The following is a 20,049-nucleotide window of genomic DNA, read 5'->3' as shown; positions in this document are numbered from 1 at the left end:
TTTTTCATTAAAAGAGAAGGTTTTTTTTAACTTTTTGTTAGCTTTCCTTTTAAAAATTACTTGCAAATGAGCCCTTACACTTCTTTTTGTTGTTGGACTTGGAGATATTAAGCATTTATAAAGTTGTCATTGAAATATTATGTTCTCAAAGTCTTTTTGTCTTTTTGGGTTTATTTTTTGCTTTTTTGGGTTTATTTTTTGCTATGACCCTTCGAACTCTACTTTAATCTCGCCCTACCCCTATAAACCAAATTGCGTCATTTTACCTTCTGAAACTCGATTTTTTATTTCAGGGAACATCAACCTCAGTGAAAGGTTACCATTCGTAACACTATCATTTATGACTCCGTTATAACAGTACTTTCCACTGCACATTTACAATTTCAAAAGGTAGAAAAAACTGGGAAAAAAGCTACTCAGTTTTTGTAAAAGTGACTGCACATCCTGCATCTCCTACAATCCTTTGCTTTGCTTAATTAGAACAGCAAAACTCACCACCATGGAAGTTAGAGTATAATCTGTGTTAAGAACATGTGCTGAATCAAGGTTACCGTCCCGCTCTATCTACCCCAGTTCCATATTATACAACATTCGGAGTGGGGCGGGTGGATTGAAACCTAAACATCATACACAGGTAAGCGCTGCTCGATTGATTCGCGGCATATCGGGCACTTTTTACATCTGTCACAGCAGAAACTGCGCGATATTGAAAAACAATGAGCACTGAGTTGCATCATAACCAAATTGACAAATTTACAAACTTAACAGTCATGTGATTGTACCTGCAAAGGACACGATGCCGACATGGTAGCAGGACCACACTAATCTCTCCCTCGAAGCAAACGCGACACAACACTTTTTCCTGACCGATGGAGTATCAAAAAAGTTTCAGTCACAATCGAAGATAACCAGTTTCTGAAAATGAAACCACATACATGCACACGCGCTACAACTAGTTAAGGATGAGAAAGAATTACATTTTGAAGTCTTTCGTACTCCTGCTGGCTGTATTTGGTGATTTCTGTCTGTTCGCCAAGAGCCGCTTGAAGTCTCCATACCTGATATTTTAGATAATAATTCAAAGGCACAAATGAAGATTTATATATATGAAGCATTGGACAATATATAATAACTCTAGCCAAAAGCAACAAAAACAAAGGCGCTATGATCACCTCCTCAGTGAGATCCTTCTTAGGCATTTTCTTCACTATCTCAGGTGGGTAACCGCAAAAAGTGTTGTATCTGCATTTTAGGAACCAAATATACAAATATCAGAAACGCTAGATCTGGAAGTTGTATGAATTTTTTAAGGATGGTGCTATCCATACACCCATTTTTACCTCTCACACACCCCTCTCAATTTCTAACCGCTGGATAGAATGAATTAAAGAAGATCAATGGACAAAATTTAACTAAGGGTGAGTGGGAGGTAAAAAGGGGTGTGCGAATGGCACTACCCTTTTTAAATACCCTAAGCTAGTTCATAGTTCAAACTGCAAACTGTAACACAGTTGCGTATAGATTTTTCAGAGAACATAGAAGACAAAGAACAGTACTAACCCTGATGCCCCCTCATGAAACAGTTTGGCATGCTCTTCTCGACTTCCTTCATCTATCGACCACCAGCCCAGTAGCCTGCAGTAAACAATTTTCAAATTTAGAATCATTCCATAGTATGTTCACTGCATTTACTGCTTATATAAATCCAATGGGTTTAAACTTTAAATCCGCTTATTAAAGATCTCTTCAGAATCAGGGAAGAGTGAATTATCAAAACAAAAACAACTTTCTACCTAGAACCATGGTGCAAAAACCCGAAGCAGTCATGAGCTCTTGAAGAAAATCTAAAATATAATCCGGTGCCAGCCCCACTACGCAACAAAAGTACAATTTTCTCCACCAACCTACATGCAGAAAATAGTACACCAGCGCCTTGGAGTAAAAAAAGAGGAGAGAAGAGAACTGGAAGTGGGATGTGTCTAGCATTTTCTGGGGTTCCCTGAAATTTGAAGTTACAGAAGGTCGGTTAATAAAATTACCCAAAATGTAGCCATGAACCACAACCCAAAAACATGACATACCGCAAGGCGCATACAAAGGAGAACTTGAAAGCCAATCACGGGAATTTTCATAAGATGCCCACCAATATCTTGCAGACCACACATTTTATCTTGATTCTGATCCTCTTCTGCTGAAACTACTAAACCGCTATTCCAGTCAAGATATCTAATAGTTGTAGAAGATGAAGTAGCTTCTCTTGTATGAGAATTTTGATGAATCACTGGATTGGACCACTTTGTACAGACAAGAAAGGCAAAGCATTCTGCAATACTGTGAAACATATGCACTTCTTAGTCACCCAAAATAGGAGCGGAATTTTTAATTTACACTATAAAAGCAAACAGAATAAGTAGCTACAAAATAGGATATATAAGCACAAGAAGCACAGAAACTGTACCTAAAATTTATAAATAAATCCCACCAACCAAGAGCACCTACATCACCTGCACATTTCATATGAGGAAGATCTCAGCATATTAAAACACTACTTTGGACTCTCTCTGTCCCTCTTCCCTACCATATACATATATACATGTATACAGTGAGAATATACATGCGCACGTATGTATATATAAGATGATAGTGCTATGGATCAATTAGGCTGTCCAGAGAAAGGATATTACAGATGAGTAATAAGAGAAGACACCATTTTGAATGCATTTTTCATTGTTACATTTGACAGCAAGGAGTAACAGAAATTACCGCATAACTTAAGCAGAGTGAAGACTGTAGCAGCAACAAAGAAAACCATGGAGATTGCTACCCAGAAATGCTACAAGAAATACATTGGTAAACCATTAACAGCAGTTTCCAAAATTGACTTTCTAAAATAGGTAAAATTAAAACAAACGTTTAAGTTGAACAGAAAGTAAGAAGGGGGAATTTCAAAAGGCACTTAATACTCACACATCAAATATTAATTAAATACTTACTAAAATTAAAACCCAACCTAAAGTGTTAAACTATTTTCCCACTATATCTGAAAGTTAAAGATAACACAAATGGACATGCCATGATGTCCTTACAAAATAGTAAATTTGAACAAGAAAAATGCACCAAATATAAAAGGATAAAACACAAATGGCAAGCAATATCATAGAAAAACTATTCATTTAAACTTGAGTACCATGATAAGAAACTTTTGGAAATCTAGTAGGAAAAGCTAACGATTGCTATCAATTGTATGACACTATCTTCTTCGGACATTAGTGAAGGCAGAGAAAATAGATTATTCATTTTCATTGCTTTTACATGATTGACACTTCTCCAAATAATTTATATTTCCTCGAAGACTTGTTAACGTAGAAGATAAATTATATCAAAGCCATATAAACCATCACTTTAGAATAATGTGGTATGAAAAAGTTTGCTAATCCTCGGACAGTTTATCAACTAATGAAATAAAACTTACAGGAAGTGTCTCCCATATTGTGTCATCGCTAATGCCTTCATTATCCCCTGGCATTAGAGCCCTGCACATCCTGTTAAAGAAATGAATATCGATTAAAATCAGCAGAAAACACCCACTACACTAGAGCAGTTTTTATAAGGGGGGAAAAAAAGAAAGTAACAAGGGAGGATATGGCTAACACAAAACATATTTCCATATTCTTAATTATATCTAACAACACAAAAATGATTTTTTTTTTTTTCTGTAATAGATATTTGATGTTTTCTCAACAAAAATAAACAGTAATCTGTTATACTAAAATATGAGATACAAAAGGAGTAAATGTCAAAGGAGATACCTGAAATTGTCAATTAGAATAATTACTTCGAAGGCCAGTAAGGGTAGAAAGACAACCTTCAAGTTGACAGCTGCAAAACCATGAACTGCACAAGAGATAACTAATCAGGGTCTTGCACTAGGACTCATTCTATTATGCAAAGATGAAATCCTTCAAGTAACAGGGCATTTTAAAGCATAACAGCTCAGTACGGAGTTCACAGTTTGACGCATTAAAAGAAAAATCAATGAACTTCATTAGGTTCAACATCTTCTGCATGCATTTACGACCCATGAAAGCAGGCATCACCGTATCAGTCCCCAAAATCATTTTTTTCAAGGATAAAAGCAAGGAGTAGGGTGCGTACCGGAAACACTATCAAGATATATACAAAGGAGCAACTCAAATGCAACTAGCAATGGTGTGGCGACAACAGCATGACATGGTGCCCACTGTACAACAGAGAAAATCTTAGTGATGCAGATTCACAATTATAAATGACAAATTTTAGTCTTTTGTATTCTAACCGCACAGGGTATCAGTGTAGTGGAAATAATCTACACAACTGTAAAGAAACACAATGACATACATGACGACTGTGTGGAACGGAAGGAGCAGGTAATGAGAATCTTCCTCGGGCAACAACTGCATGAAATATCCAAAGTGGAAAGAAAATTATCCTGCAACCAAAACGCAACACAACTCAGAAAAGAAACTATAGTGATTGATGCTAAGAAGATATATGCCCTCGGGTGGTGGTTCTAAAGTTCTAACCAACATACGCATATACATATGAAAGTCACCTTTCTCTATCAAACTTTTCACAACGAAATCTCTTCAAAGAGGTGCCAATACCACTGTCATTTGGAAGACTGTTTCCTAATGCACTAGCACACAAAATGGACCATGGGCGACGTGACCATTGGCACGAAACAGTTCAATACAAGCTCTTATTTATTTTCTTCGGAGTTCTTACCAAATAGTTCATGTTATTTAAAACGCAGAACGAAAAGAACACGGACAATGACGCTTCATCTGTAATAACAAGAATTTCAAATCCCGTTCGTATTAAAGAATGCTTCTTGATCCTAAACTTGCACTGCCTATGACACCAGTGAACTAATTTCCCAATCTATGAGCAAACCAATTACTTTTTCCACTGTAAATATCAACAAGTCAATCTTTTTATCTCCTTTTTTACACCAGCTGCCATTTCTCCACCAAATTACACAGTTTCTAATTTCATTTCCTCACCAATTAGAACAAAATTTCAAACTTTTTTCCTTTTCTTCTCAATCAAAAATATACACAGTTCACATGCAAACCAATTTTCCATTAAACCAAACAAAACCCATCACCTGCCTCGTCAATCCAACAAAATTCCCAAACTTTCCCACCCTAAAATTTAACAATTCCATTCAAATTAAACAAAAGTTAGAGCTGAAAACTGAGGAAAGAGAGAGAGAGAGAGAGAGAGAGAGAGAGAGGGAGGGAGGGAGGGAGAGTAAACGGACCACCAAGAGTAGGAGGCGGCGACGCCGTCGAGCTTGAGGACGAGCAGTAGCGTAAAGGAGAAGAGGAGGCTGTGGGCCACCAAGGCCTGCACGGACTTCAACACTCTCCACCAGTTCATCATCGCCGTAAAACGACGTCGTCCGCTGCGAGAGTCGAGACTTCAGATTGTGAGAAATCTCAGAAGGAGGTTGCTGTTTCAGACTTCAGTAGGCGCCATTGAAACGAACGAGGCAAGAAATATTCTCTCTCCCCTTCTTCCCTTTCGTCTCTCCTTTACTTTCCTGAATAAAATACAAATCGCATTTACTCTCTCTCTCTCTCTCTCCTCTGAAAATAATAATAAAAAATAGTTTTGGATTTTGCTTGCTTCCACTCCACGGCAAAGTGACGCCGTCGCTACTGCGGCGGAAACGGCTGGCGAGGCCTGCTCCGGCTGCGCTCTTTCCGATTCCGGCACCCGGATTGTGCCGTGCAATTACTATTTTACCCCTGAAAAATTAGGTAGGCGTGTTTAAAGTTAGAAGGAAGAATGTCCATAATCTTTATCCATAACAGTCGATCTACATTAAAAGGAAAAACAATTAGATGCACAAATGATCATAAATGGAAGAGGATCCTCACCTCTCTTCTGAGTTCAGGATGAGATCGTCCTGACCAGATCATTCGGACCGTTTAAATTTAATGCAACGACTTTAAACAGGTACTCTCTAAAAGTTATAATAATTACAAACGTTAGATTAAGTTTGAACGGTCCAGATGATCTGATCAGGAAAATCATCATCCTGCGATCCGAATGACCTGATCAGGAGGATCCCATCCTGAGCTCAGAAGAGGATCCTCTTCCATCATAAATCATCAATCTGGCGTTCGGATTCGGTGATTAATTTCTTTCTTTTTACGTTTTTAAAAGAGGATTTGGTTTAAATCTTTTGAAATCTACTCATTGTTGTTACCAATTTTGGTTTAACTTCAACATCGTTTATCAGTCACTTGAAGATTAATCTCACCTCCAAAATATAAAGTTAAGAAAGTTTGAAAAAAAAAAGAAGAAACAAAATGCTTTCAAAAAGTGGAAGAAAGTGAAAGTTCGTCGCTCCTTGTTGAGGAGAAAAAATTCAGTTCAGGTCAAGATTATGTATCCTCGTTTGTTTAAACACACAAAAATTCTTTGTCTTTGTGTTGTGTTACACTCTACTCACACGTGTCTTCTAGTATAAGTATTGGTTTGGTACTGAAGTATTTTTATAAAAAATGGGTATAAAAAAAAACTGAACTAAAAAATGTATTTGATAAACACTTAAAAACAGCTCATTTTCACAATTTTGGTGAAAAAATGCTGAAAACGTGAAACAGTAAAAAAAAGCTTATTATTACAGCACAACAGGAATAGTTTTTTTTTTTTTTAAACACAGCAATGCCAAACCAATGCTGCAAAACGCCACATACTCACGTAACCCACCTCAGTGTTGGTTATAATGACATCTTGTGAAAAAGAGATACGGGTGTGAAAGAAGAAAACATGAATAAATAAGTACCGTCTGCAATAATAATATAGCTGATTATTTGACTAATTTAGGTTTTAGTTCATGGTAATGAACTCTAATCGGGTATTAACGACATGAACTGTTTTGATGGTGAATTGTGGTATTTTAACCGTTAAATCTTGATTTTTCTATATTTAAACAAAAATATAATAGTACTCGAACACCAGATATTCCAAATCACCAAGAAAGTCCTATACTATACTTCTCTCCTCAAATTCTTCTTGTTTTAAGGACTAATTTGGTGTTGCTGTGTTTTGAAAAAAAAAAACAGTTTCTGCTGTGCTATGAGAATAAACTCATTTTTGCTACTTTACGTTTTTAGCTTTTTGTCATCCAAAACTGTGAAAATAAGTTCTTTTTAAGTGTTTACCAAACACATTTTTTAGCTCAACTTTTCTTTATACCCATTTTTTTATAAAAACACCTCAGTACCAAACCAGTACTAAAACTTAATTGTTGTCGTGCAGCTTAAAGTTATAGGCTGTGAGATTATCAGCAATCGATAAGCAACGGGATGAGCCGGACAAATGGCGAGGAGATCCAAGAGCTTGTTGAACAGGTGGACTATTTGTCCGGCCGAGCATCTCAGTTCATATCAGTTGAGCTTTGTTTGGAACTGTTCTTAAAATAGTTAAAAGGGTAATAATTCGGGTTCACGGGCCGAATTTGTGTGAGACTCAGTCTAAAAACAATACGTTTATTCATTGCGTCATTTATTCTAAATCTAAATGCAACACAACTATTAAATGTGTTACACGTTAATGACATGATTCAAAGCTCCATAAAAAATCTGGAGGTTATTTTGATGGCATGCAAAGAAAATCTTAAAATTTTGGTGTTTATAGGTTATAAAAGCACTTTCTAGCGCTTTCTAGAGAAGCACATAATTATTTTTAAATTTTAATTCTGATCGTGGACACCCTTACTACCTTTGAATTGAATAAAGCAAAAGAAAATTAATCAACAAGAATAAAGAGAAGTGAAGGGAGAAACAAGGGTTGTGGAAATTAGTTCTCTAAAAATATTCATATGCTCCTAACGATCGTAGTTCCATCTAAAGTGCTTATGAGCATAAGTGCTTTCTATATAAGCATTTCCAAACGGCCCACAATAACCAAAACAATGCCGAAAGATGTTTGGTGTAGTTGCATACATCCCAAAACATTTACAGAGACGAGCTTTACATGCATCCTAAAACATAAATTACCCTCCCTCCATCTGAAGGACGACTAGAAAAACTGCTGGAGCCATTGACAATTTGCTGCATCCTTTTGCAACTCATCCTTCATCTTGCCAACCTTTTGCAATGCCTGTTTTAAATCCACTGTCTCCAGAGGCAAATCCGAAAACTCCTTCAGAAACTTGTGCGCCCGAGCAGCTCCTCTGGACATATCATCAGAGTCGGGCTCTCTCTTACGCTTCAATCCAACCTGTAAATACATGATTATTGAATCAGACCATAGCTCTCAACCTCGCCATTTACTTGACAAGGATAATATGGCACTGGTTATGGATCCATGCTAACTCACATACATATGGATTTATATCAGAAAATTTGTGGGATATCGACGCATCTTAGATTGTTGATTAAAATCCAAAAATTAAACAAATTTAGATTAATTCTTTTGCTAACGACATCATCCACTTGTTTATTGTACTAATGAAAGGGATTAGATAGAAGGCTGATGCTTAAAGTTTCTGTACTTATGTTTTTGGTGCTGTGATTAATGCATCAATCTAACAGTACGACGCTAGTCCTCTTAGCATTGTATGCATGCGAGTTCAATGGCGTGAATGTATAGCAGATTTGTATAATCAAACGCCAGGTTGAGGCAACGCAAGAAGTTATCGCATTGTTATTAATTATTCAAAGCTATAGTCATCACCTCTTCTCCAGCATCATTTGGCGTGACTGGAGTAGCAGAGAAATCCTCCAATTCAGCAGCTTTTTCTCGAGCAAGGGAAACAACACTTTCAGGAAAGTTTGCAAACTCTGCAACCTGAATACCGAAACTTTGATCACAAGCTCCTGGCTCAACCTGGAAAGTATGATCAAATCAAGAAAATGAGCGAGTTCAGTTTTGCTAAACCAAGATCGCATGCACTAGCATGAAAACAAAGAGAAGATGGAAGAACATTATAGAACTTAATCGCAAACATAGGTGCATGACATCTGCCTCCAAATCTACTACTTGAGATCCTGGAAAAGACAACATAAATAACCTATACAAGAACTAGAGAATACATCTACCTTGTACAGCATAGTCAACTTGCGGCTTGATGAGTCAATATGCGCACTAACGTGATAGTTTGCTACGCCAACAATTTGCTTCATATTAGCTTCCTGAACGCCATTTTCATGAGCTAATTCAGTTAATTCATGGAAGTGGGTTGCAAACAAGGTAGGTGCTTTAATCACTTCAACAAGGTGTTCACAAATGGCCCAAGCTAAACCTGAGCACCATAGTAAATACTGATAAGACAAAGCTGTAAAATAAAAACTTAGCAGTATCAAATGCATTGAAAAAAAAAAGCTCAAGAGTTAAACCAACCGAATCCATCATAAGTTGAAGTCCCTCGGCCTAACTCATCGATGATTATCAGTGACTTGTCTGTAGCTCCTTTCAGTATAGATGCAGTCTCAAGCATTTCTTGCATAAAGGTAGAAACTCCACGTAGCTAGAAAGAAGAAGAAACACAATTCAATTTCCACAATGGAAAGACAAAAATCCCCAGCAGGAGATAAGAAGACTACAGAGAACTAAAAGATCATTTAAATCGCATAAAAACAAGTTCAAACTTCAAGAGAATATGCCAGGAAACTCACTTGGCAATCGCCAGCTCCCACCCGTGCAAAAATGCAATCACGAACAGAAATATTAGCTGCGTCACAAGGAACGAAACAACCAACTTGTGCCATCAGAATATTCACACCAACCTGCCAGTGCAAAGATTCAGTCACTTGTTAATAGTGATTAAAGCAATTGGAATTGAAAATGGATGTGGGGTGTCCAATTTGGTGACATGAGCCACATATCAAGTGCAAGAATGTAATAGTTGCATGGAAAGTTATTTATGCTGATGGAAGCAGTAGGAAGAAGCATTTGACGAAGTCATTAAAATCACACCTGTCGGATAAATGTTGATTTGCCACCCATATTGGGTCCTGTGATGATTTGGAACCAACTCTTTCCTCTCACCTAATCAGCAGAAATAGTAAAGAGCACATCAGAACCCATCCAACTTATAAATTAACCAATATCTTGTTCTTTTTTTTTTTTTCGTTTTCCTGGGTTCACGAATACTCACAAGTTTACAATCGTTGGGTATAAAATTCACCCAGTCCTGAGCCTCCACACAGGGATGTCTACTCCCTTCTAATATTATATCCCCTTCATCCTATTATGGCCAATAGGACAATAATTATTGTTAATTTAGTAACAAGGAAAAAACATTATCATTCTTAAGTAAGAAATAGAAAGAAATAACAGGTAACTGATTACCGGTGGCATGATGACTGGCCTAGTGTAAGGAGTAGGACAGCTAGAAGCCAAATCAGCAAAACCAAGTAAGACATCCAATTCAGAGAGCAACCCAGCTACAGACCAGAACACCTGGAGATGAAAAATCCTTTAATCCAGAACAAGAGGAAGGATTAACCACCAAAGACATTAAAGTATCATTACCTCAGAGAAAGTTGTTGCAGTTTGAACAACTCGGTTAACAAGCTCTTTCTGACAATTCTTATACTCTTCAACTATCGTTTGATACTGATCCCCTAACTTTTTAAGCTTTGTGTTGGTAAATTTCACTCCATCCTTTCGGGTTTCCAGAACAATGAACTGTGTTGTGAGCTTTTTCCTTACTTTTGGCTCTTCCTTCTTTGTGATTCTAAAGACATGTCCAAATTGTGTGCCTTTATCTAATTTTAAAGCCTTATCTACAGCAAGATCAAGATCATTGGCGGTTTGTTTATGCATAGTGTGTATTTGGTGCTCCAATGACTCCTGCTCTTCCTTCAGTGCAGAAAGTGTGGGGTCATAACTAGATGATATCATGTACTCTCCATTCTCAAGTTGATCAAGGTCAACAGCAGCTTCCACCAGAGAAATGAACTTATTTAAGTGGCTATCATCAGTCCATAACTCAAGGGGTTCCCAATACCTTTCCTTGGTCAGTGAGGAGAACTGTCCATCATAGCGTTCTAGGGCACTCTTAATGTAGGGAAGTCTTATACACGACTGCACTCGAAAAGAAAAAATGGGTCAGCTTAAATGCATAGGTACGCCTATAAGATAAGTACATTATACTAACATTTTGTTTAACAAATATTCATATATGGTCATCCCAACAAAACCTCAACACGGTAGATAAACTTATAAAATAAAGGTGTTATAGATTGTACCTGATAAAGTTTTACAATATGCTGCAAACCAGCTCTTTTCTTCTCAAGATTGTGCATTAGCCGCTCGATGTCTGAAATTCTTTTCAGATGCTGCCTCAAATCATGGCGAAGTGCAGGATCCTCCACAAATGCTTGTACCAAATCTAACCTTGAGTTGATTTCATTTACATCCAATAAAGGCTGTTTGAGCCACATGTGCAGTAATCTTTTACCCATTCCAGCAGTACAAGTCCTATTCATAAGACCAAACAAACTGAAATTTTTGTTTGCATCGGTTTTGCTTTCCAGGACATTAAGTGCCCTCATAGCAGCAGAATCTAGCCTCATACAGCTGTCAAGATTATATCTTTGAATGCTATAATTTCCATAATTGCTCTCGTCAGCAAGTAATTCTGCATAAGAGAGCAATGCCCCCAATGCACCAGGTGCAAACTCAAACCCCGACACTAAATCTCTAACTGGTTCAATGGAGCCTTTGACAAGCCGACTGAGATCCTGAACCAAATCCCTCATCTTAAATTCAGTCTTCTTCCTCTCGGTTAACATCACACCACATCTACTCAATGCATCATGCAATGTTCTAATTTCGCTAGTTTTGCCACTCTCCAGAGGCAGAAGGCATTCCTTGCAACCAAGTGCAACTAAAGCTGATTCCACATTTGTAAAGTGACTATCATCAATAAATTCAGCTAATCCAAGTACTCGTTTAGTTAGATCAACATATCCTAACCCAACTGTGCAACCATTTTCCTGAAAGTTAGGTAATAGCGCAACAACCACTGGGGTATCCTGCATCTCATTGTTGGCAAACAAAACATCTTCGAAACTGCAAAGGTTTCCAGGGGTTCCACTTTTCACCAGCCTCCAACTTGAGCCACTACCCTCATAAATCTCAAGAGTATGGTCTGTTCTTTCCAGTATTAGATCACGTGCAATCGTCTCAAACATGTTTTTACTAACACTCACACTGGATAGGCCATTGGATCCGCTACCCAACTGTCGTAAAGCAGTGGTGGTACGGTAGTAGGTCTTTGCAATGAAAGTGGCATTTTCACCATGCGCGGTATAGTAGTCCTGAGATAACAAGTCACATCCAATGGTCAAAAACAATAAGAATTACCGAGAACCCGACAGATAAATAATAGAGGGGAAAAGGGAAAAATAAAATTAGGGAATGCACAAAAGAGAGCCGGAATACAAACTGACCCGTCGATCAAACAATCGAATAGCTCTTGAATCCTGTAAAAACAGAAACACAGCAAAACCCAAATAATCAAACCGGAAAGCAAATGCAATGAAACAAAATCAAAACGAAATCTTAAAGTCCATTTCCATCTCTAGCCAAAGTCATTCAAATATATAAATAAACAAATACAAAAATAGAAACAAAACATGATTTTTATCACTTTCCCCTTCAATTTCAAGAAATTAAACAGACAGCTAGGGTCTTGAATACTCACATTGGGGAGGGTTTTGAAGAATGAGAGAAACCCTTGAGATTGCTTTGCATCTGACAAAATTGCAGCAAATATATAAATACAGAAACATACATAAGCGCACACACACACACACACACATATTCAAAACTAATTGATGTGATTAGTAACAAATGCAAAGCTAGGGTTTTTGCGATGTTGTACCTAGCTTGAGCTCGGGAAGCTTGCTGTGGTCCTCAAAATTGGCATCCATGGCCAGTCCGCTGCTAGGACTTTCGACTCTCCGAGCCAGAAAATAGAGCTCTTCGTGCCTCGAAGTCTCTGAAAGTGTGGGTTTTGCACACGAAAACGAAGTGAAATTTAAATTTTTAATGGAGTTTTGGGGATTTGGCGGGAAAGAGACGAGCGGCCGCGGGCTTTCTGCAGGGCCGCGCGTGTGCCGCGCTCATTCGTTGTATTTCTTCGTACGCAACTGAAATCTGGCGCGAGGGGTTTTCGTATGTTCGTTGGACTTGGGCCGGCCCAAGAAGGCCTAGATCTTTTTTTTGCCCTTTTTGGATGAGGATGGTGCTTTGGAATTGTAAGCACTCTATGTTGGGAATGAATCCATATTGATAGGAGGAAAAACTTTGCATGGCTTTATAAGTAAGTTGAACTATTTCCTATATTGTCAATTGATTTTATGGTGGAATCTCAACTTTCTTCATGGTATTATAGGAGGTTGTCACGTGTGTGAAGCTCAACGGCCACACGTGCTCCAAGTCACTCGATTTGTGTTATTCAATTGATTTTATAAGTAAGTTGAACTACTTCCTATATTGTCAATTGGTTTTATGGTGGAATCTCGACTTTCTTCATGGTATCATAGGAGGTTGTCCCATGTGTGAAGCTCAACGGCCACACGTGCTCCAAGTCACTCGATTTGTGTTGTTCAATTGCTAGGCTTGAAAATTCGTCACACGTGAGAGGGCGTATGGAGAATTTCAATTCTACATCGAGAAAAGAAGGAACCTTGCATATGTGTAAAGTATTTAAGTTGCTCCCTGTATTACCAATTGATTTTATAGTATAACCTTAACTTATTCACTATCTTCTTTTCCTTTTTTACTTGTTAGTTTGTTTATTGTCAATGTAATTAGATTTTGCATCTTCTTGCTAAGCATGAGGTTATGTTTCTTGATTTTGAGATTTGCATTGTTGACGGGTCATCTTGGCCTAATGATGTACTTATCTTTCTCTCGTTTAATTTCCAAAAGAAAAAGACGCAGTTACTTAGTACTACAATCTAGAACTACATTCACGTGATAATTTAAAGGTGTGAACAAGCGAAGTCAAATACCATGTTCAAGTTTGACTTGTATAAAATTTATCTAGTTTTACTGGTCTTACTTTGTATTATCTCCTTTATAATTCGAGCTAAAAAGAATATTAGATCAAGTTAATTATATATATATATATATATATATATATTATCGTCCTTGTTTTGTCCCAAAACTACACCTTACATACATAGAGCTAGAGACCATCATTTGTTTAAGGGAATTTTGACGAAAAAATTTATGGTATTGTTCACTTTAACGAAAAACCACATTTTTACTTTTAAAAGTCAATTCTTGTAGTATTCACTTAAAACACTTTTTTTTTTCATTTTCATTAAAACTCAAAATTTTCAAGTTATTTTAATTAGTTTTTCTTTTGTTTAACCTATGAAATTTAATAACAAAATTTCATTTTTGTGGTGAAGAAAAATCATATAAAGTGGGACACACACACGCACAGTGACACTCATCGTTTTCTGAATGGGGTGTGCTATCTACACACCCCTTTTTACTTCTTACACATCCCTTGTTAATTTTTGTCCGTTGATCTTCTTCAATTCATCCGATCCGACGGCCGAAAACAAAAAAGGTGTGGGAGAAGTAAAAAGGGGTGTGTGGATATCATACCCCTTTTTGAATATAGCTGCTTAAAACAGTTTATTAATCAATTATCTCTTGTTGTACCCACTTTTTTTTTTTTTTTTGGAACAAGCTTGTTGTACCCACCTTACACTTAAGAACTTGTCCTATTCCCAGGAATCGTATCAGACCCAAAAAGAAACAAAGGAAAAGACAATCTTAATTAAAAAAAATAGAGAAAAATGTCTTCTGTGATATACGATCAAAACTGTACTTAGCAGACAAGGACCTTTAATAATTTTCTTATCCAGATATTTTTTTGTTTTTGTAGTTTTCTTTCCCAATTTTTGCTACAACGTGTATAGTGTGAGACCATTGCTTCCTTCCACCTTACACGGTAAACTAGTTTTCTCAAAAACCTAATTTTTTTTTCAACCTTAATCTGTGTGTATCTCTTTGGCATCATCTTCGTAAGTTATTCCGTTGGATGTATATCTCATCATAGAAGGGCCTACTGTAATATAAAGATAAATAAATCTCATAACAAGACTAGATTCAGAGTCCTAAAGAATCAAAGAAGCCGAGACTTTGTATCTTCTTTATTTGAAAGTGGTAAATTTTTTTCTTTAAATGTAGTCGGTTCTCCGCACTCTTCATGTCATTCGTCCGAGACGAACATAATATTTTAGTTTTTATTTTTCTTTCTGCCAAGGCATTCGCTCACTCGTTCGTATCGATAGGTACTACTCAAAATACATACTCGTTTGATTCCATAAATGCCAAAAACAGTCAAATACACTCCAAATCAAATTAAGTCAATATTGGCTTGAAATTAGTTTGGCCATATATATATAATACAACCTAAAAAGACGCTGATATATATATATATATGTGTGTATGTGTGTGTGTGTGTGACATGCAGAAATCCTAGCTAGGTGCTTTCTTTTCAGAGTATGATGAGAAGCTACTTGATAAATAAGACCACCCGGTGCTCATGAGTCATGGGAGAAGAAAAATAAGCGCTTTGCGCACAGTAACCGTACGTAAACGTACAGCATCGGCCGTAGACTATTCTTAGGTAGCATCCAGGCCTCCACAAAGTCGTCATGTCATCAATTAACAACTTGCGTGTTAAATATTGAGAATGAGTTACATATTGATGAGAGAAGAAATCTTGCATGGCCTTAAAACAAGTTCAGCCCTATCTTTTAGGTTAGCCCAAAGCCTAAAAAAAAAGGCTGCCACCCAAAAAAAACCCATCCCCCCTAAAAATAGGTCAACTTAAAGTCCAAGCCAGTTTGTAGGATGACCCAAAATGGGTTGAGGTAAACACCGCATGACGTCAGTGGACAACACAAATTTTTTTTTTTGCGTCAAGCATGTGGGAAACACGCGTGTGTGTCCCCGACACGTCGGGCCCGTGCTGCAGGCGCACTAAAAGGGCACAGGACATGAGCCAGGTGGCTAAGCCTCAACCGTTGGATTTCCAATGGTAAAAAAAAATTGAAATTCAAACCCAGCATACGGCTAATGACATGGCACAATCTGGACCATTCAATTTTCAGATCAACGGTCCATATTATTCAGCCAAAAAACTTTAAAATATCATAAATTAATAATATTTTTTATAAATTAATAATATTTTTTATAAATAAAAAATGTTAGAAATTAAAAATAAAATTATTATTATTTAATTAATTTTTAATAAAAAAATTAATAAAATTTTAATAAAATGGACTAGGCTATTTAGTTTTAGTGGTGGAGATACACTTGGTCAATTACTATTTATTTCAGTCAATTACTATTCATTTGGGTGGATTAAATAGACTTTGGGCCAACTAATTTTTTAGGGGTGGAGTTTGACACACCCCGATCCTGATGTTCGAGGGACATCGAGATGACCGCATGCTGGCCGACACCCGAGGGTGACGCAAGCCATTTAATGAATGCATATGTTGAGAACATGTGAAACATGCATGTAAATTTCGTGCGAACTACATAATGTTATATTCCAACATAAACCTTATAAAATTATATAATAATATTCAACTACCAACAATGATAATGATAATGGTAATGCATGACATGTTTAGAGCATACATCTACTTAAGAATACGAGCGGAAGGTGCTATTACAAGTGATGTCAAAGCAAAGAGGATGGCACAATGTCACTGGTAGGGGAATGCCTCATAGCTTGCATCGTATGGCTCGTTTCTATGTCCTGAAATATCACAAAACAAACATTAGTGGACCAAGTTGATATATGAATAGTACGAACATAATTATTCAACAACGTACTAACCCCCAAAGTTATGAAAACTCATATAGCGTAATATATAATAGGTTTTCCGAAAACCCTAGCATGCCATAAAACTTTCATAAAACATATATCGTATAGTGTGCTAACTAGTTGTATCATATATCAATGTCATACAGCCGAAGCCACCAACCTACGCCCCAACCGAAGCCAATATAAGTATCTCCCGACCGAATTCACCAACCTATGCCCGGCCGAAGCCAATATAAGTATCATCGCCCGTAGGCAGAACAGTGACCACTAAATACGCACAAAAACATTGAATATAATCTTTCCAACATAAGTACATATATCTCAAAGCATCTTCATAGTATATAGTCATCCATCATAAATATTATAAAGAGTGTAAAAGCATGTTCATAAATAGTATGTAGTCATCCATCATATATACCACAAAGAACATAAATTTGATAAAGTATGGTATCCCAAAATATTCTCAATAAAACATGATAATCGTAAAGTGTAAATCTAATTTACTCCTAAATTATTTCATAAACGTAACCATTAAATCATGTTTTTCATGTATACATTTCTACTATTAAAATATGCATTTTAGAAGGGGTCCACTCACAGATACTCCGTCGTCAAAGAGTCGTGCGAAATTGGAAGAACGAAATCGCTGCTAATAAACGCACCTAAGCACATAAAAGGTCAAATTAATAAAACTCTACTAAAACGATTGAATTTGGGAAAAAAGACATCAAAAAAGGATTCAGGACGTCAAATTACTCTAAGAAGGGTCCTTGGTAAATTTCAAAAAAGTCAACACAGGAATATTCCAGAGAATATTCCAACCGGGTTTGGGTTTGGGGCTACCGGGCCCAAGGCCCAAGTTCAAACGGCCCAAGGCCTAGGTCCAAAGGGATTTGGGTTGACTGGGGCTAAGGGTTTGGGCTCACATAAACTTGGGCTTAAAAGCTCGGCCCCAAGGTGGGGGGTTTTGGTTCTGGGTCAGGCCGAAGCCTTGGGTTCAGACCTAAGGGTTTGTCCCAAGGATATGGGTTGGGCTGCAAGGTTAGGCTGAGTCCCAACCTGGGTCCAAATCTGGGCCTAAGGGATTTGGGTCTAGTTTACCTATTTTCAAGTCACACTTTGGCCGGTTTCTGGGCTGGTTTTCAAATGCTCATAACTTATTTGTTACTCAACCAAATCAAGTGATACAAAAACCAAAGTTGTAGTACTCAACGAGATGAAGATATTGATATCTTTCATGTTGGCTAACTTGTCATGGTTTGGCCGGAACTCACCTCGAAATGGGCGGTGCTCGCCGAAAAGTTTGGAAAAGCTACTTTGAGCTATTTTCTGTGATTTACACGTATGTACAACTTCAAGCGAGCTTCGATCTAACCTTAAAACACATCCCAAGAGTTTCTAGAAGTTTACCAACGTCGTAAATCATGAAAACACGTCGTGGAAGATGATGAATAGTAACAACGTTGCTAGATGGTTCCTTAGCTTGTCACGGGGTTCCCGAAACTCTTCCATCCTCATTGCACTGGTTTGGGGTTGTTATGTGTATGTGTGAGTGAGTCACAAAGATGAGAGGGAGACTTTGCCGAGAGAGAAGGCACGGGGGAGAGGGGGTACGCATGTGAAGAGAAGGAAAATGATGAAAGAGTTGTGAAAGAAAGAGAGTGAGAGGGATTTTAAAATAATAAAAAAGGGATACGAAAATCCCAAAAAGGGAAAGGGGGATCCAAGTAAGGTGGGGGATAAGGGGACAAAAATCCCATGTAGGTCCCACGGTTCGTAAATTAATAGCATAAAGGACGAAACATAAAAATATCCGACAAAAAGTACAATAATTTGGGACGGGGTTTCACAATCTACCCTCCTTAAAAGAATTTCATCCCTGAAATTACAAACTCAAACAAACAAATACGGATACTGATTTCTCATCAGTTCTTCCGTTTCCCACGTCGTTTCCTTGACTGCATGGTTCCTCCATAACACCTTCACTAACGGAATAACCTTGTTGCTCAGGGTTTTATCTTGTTGGTTGACGATTGCCACTGGTTCCTCAACATAACTCACATCCTGACTCACTTCTAACGATTCTGGCTGAATAACGTGGAGGGGGATCTGATACATACTTCTGCAACATAGAAACGTGAAATACGTCGTGAATCTGTGACAACTCTGGTGGTAACTCCCATCTATAAGCAACCGCACCAATTCTCTATGTGATTCAGTAAGGGTCGACGTATCGAGGACTCAACTTTCCTTGCTTACCAAAACGAACTACACATTTCCAAGGTGACAATTACAGAAATACAAAGTCACCAATCTCGTACTCACGATCCCTTGAATGTCGGTCCGTGATACTCTTTTGCCGATCTTGAGCCAGCTTCATATTCCTCTTTATCAATTGGATGTTAGTATTAGTTGTATCGACAATTTTTGGCCCTACTAACAACCATTCACCAATTTCAGTCCAACACAATGGTGTCTGGCACTCCTTCCCATACAGTGCCTCGAACGGTGCCATGCCGATACTGAAGTGGTAACTATTATTATAGGCAAACTCGATAAAAGACAAATAGTTATCCCAATTACCCTTCCACATGAGAACAGACACTCTCAACATGTCTTCCAATGTCTGAATTATCCCCTCAGATTGACCATCGATCTGTGGATGATATGCAATACTATACAACAACTGAGTATTCATGGCGTCATTGAATGCTCTCCAAAATCTGGAGGTGAATCTTGGATCTCTGTCCAAAACAATGATGATGGGCACACCGTGAAGTTTAACGATATTATCAATAAACAATCGTGCTAACCTCTTCAGTGAGTAGGTCTATCAAACAGGTAAGAAGTGAGCAGTCTTGGTGAGTCAATCTACAATCACCCATATGCCATCAAACATTGACCGTGTGCTCGGCAAACCATACACGAAATCCATGGTGATGTATTCCCACTTCTATACAGGTATATGGAGATTCTGCATTAGCCATTCAGGTCTCTATCTGTCCGCTTTCACCTGCTGGCAAATAATGCATCTCCTCACATACTCTACCACACCCCGCTTCATTCCGTACCAGTAGTAAAATAGACGAATGGTGTGATACAGTTTGGTACTTCCCGGATGCATGGCATACGCAGAGATGTGAGCTTCATTAAGAATTTCCTTATTCACCACT

The 20,049-nt window shown here is 37.7% G+C and overlaps 2 protein-coding genes across 4 annotated transcripts; both read right to left on the bottom strand.

The window, feature by feature from the left end:
• Window positions 1–305: 305 nt before the first annotated feature.
• LOC103455480 (uncharacterized) lies at window positions 306–6,005 on the bottom strand. Of its 2 annotated transcripts, XM_070811545.1 has the most exons (15): window positions 5,925–6,005; window positions 5,303–5,792; window positions 4,378–4,468; window positions 4,156–4,240; window positions 3,810–3,894; window positions 3,473–3,542; window positions 2,764–2,833; window positions 2,459–2,504; window positions 2,082–2,331; window positions 1,794–1,999; window positions 1,561–1,635; window positions 1,173–1,242; window positions 978–1,058; window positions 783–862; window positions 306–696 (listed from the first exon to the last, which is right to left on the bottom strand). In XM_070811545.1, exons 2-15 carry the CDS (start codon window positions 5,422–5,424, stop codon window positions 618–620), a joined length of 1,410 nt encoding a protein of 469 aa, XP_070667646.1. In that variant the 5' UTR covers window positions 5,425–5,792; window positions 5,925–6,005; the 3' UTR covers window positions 306–617. The 2 variants fall into 2 exon arrangements, with proteins under 2 accessions (XP_070667646.1, XP_008393290.2); XM_008395068.4 differs by lacking the exon at window positions 5,925–6,005 and having other exon boundaries at window positions 5,303–5,873.
• A 1,822-nt stretch (window positions 6,006–7,827) lies between these two features.
• Window positions 7,828–13,156, bottom strand: LOC103415348 (DNA mismatch repair protein MSH2-like). 2 transcript variants are annotated; one of them, XM_029093137.2, is made up of 13 exons: window positions 12,893–13,156; window positions 12,713–12,762; window positions 12,459–12,491; window positions 11,253–12,326; window positions 10,534–11,088; window positions 10,351–10,461; window positions 10,157–10,246; window positions 9,976–10,047; window positions 9,675–9,785; window positions 9,400–9,526; window positions 9,099–9,301; window positions 8,734–8,886; window positions 7,828–8,277 (listed from the first exon to the last, which is right to left on the bottom strand). In XM_029093137.2, exons 1-13 carry the CDS (start codon window positions 12,939–12,941, stop codon window positions 8,077–8,079), a joined length of 2,829 nt encoding a protein of 942 aa, XP_028948970.1. In that variant the 5' UTR covers window positions 12,942–13,156; the 3' UTR covers window positions 7,828–8,076. The 2 variants fall into 2 exon arrangements, 1 of the variants encoding a protein (XP_028948970.1); XR_011575596.1 differs by lacking the exon at window positions 7,828–8,277 and having other exon boundaries at window positions 8,871–8,886; window positions 9,099–9,191.
• Window positions 13,157–20,049: the final 6,893 nt, after the last annotated feature.

Source organism: Malus domestica, chromosome 14 (genome assembly GCF_042453785.1).
Source record: "Malus domestica chromosome 14, GDT2T_hap1".
NCBI lineage: Eukaryota > Viridiplantae > Streptophyta > Magnoliopsida > Rosales > Rosaceae > Malus > Malus domestica.
The sequence above is the reverse complement of the archived record's forward strand: the minus strand, read 5'-3'. Positions and strand labels throughout refer to the sequence as shown.

What these genes read in the sequence shown, in the direction of transcription:
- LOC103455480 (XM_070811545.1), bottom strand. Translation starts at nt 5,424, where the DNA reads ATGATGAACTGGTGGAGAGTGTTGAAGTCCGTGCAGGCCTTGGTGGCC. An exon ending in TCCTTTGTATGCGCCTTGCG is followed by an intron (nt 2,000 to 2,081) that starts GTATGTCATGTT and finishes TTCAAATTTCAG; the next exon opens with GGAACCCCAGAAAATGCTAG. An exon ending in CGGCATCGTGTCCTTTGCAG is followed by an intron (nt 697 to 782) that starts GTACAATCACAT and finishes AATATCGCGCAG; the next exon opens with TTTCTGCTGTGACAGATGTA.
- LOC103415348 (XM_029093137.2), bottom strand. Translation starts at nt 12,941, where the DNA reads ATGGATGCCAATTTTGAGGACCACAGCAAGCTTCCCGAGCTCAAGCTA. An exon ending in TGGGAGCTGGCGATTGCCAA is followed by an intron (nt 9,527 to 9,674) that starts GTGAGTTTCCTG and finishes TCTTCTTTCTAG; the next exon opens with CTACGTGGAGTTTCTACCTT. An exon ending in CAAATGATGCTGGAGAAGAG is followed by an intron (nt 8,278 to 8,733) that starts GTGATGACTATA and finishes ATGTATTTACAG; the next exon opens with GTTGGATTGAAGCGTAAGAG.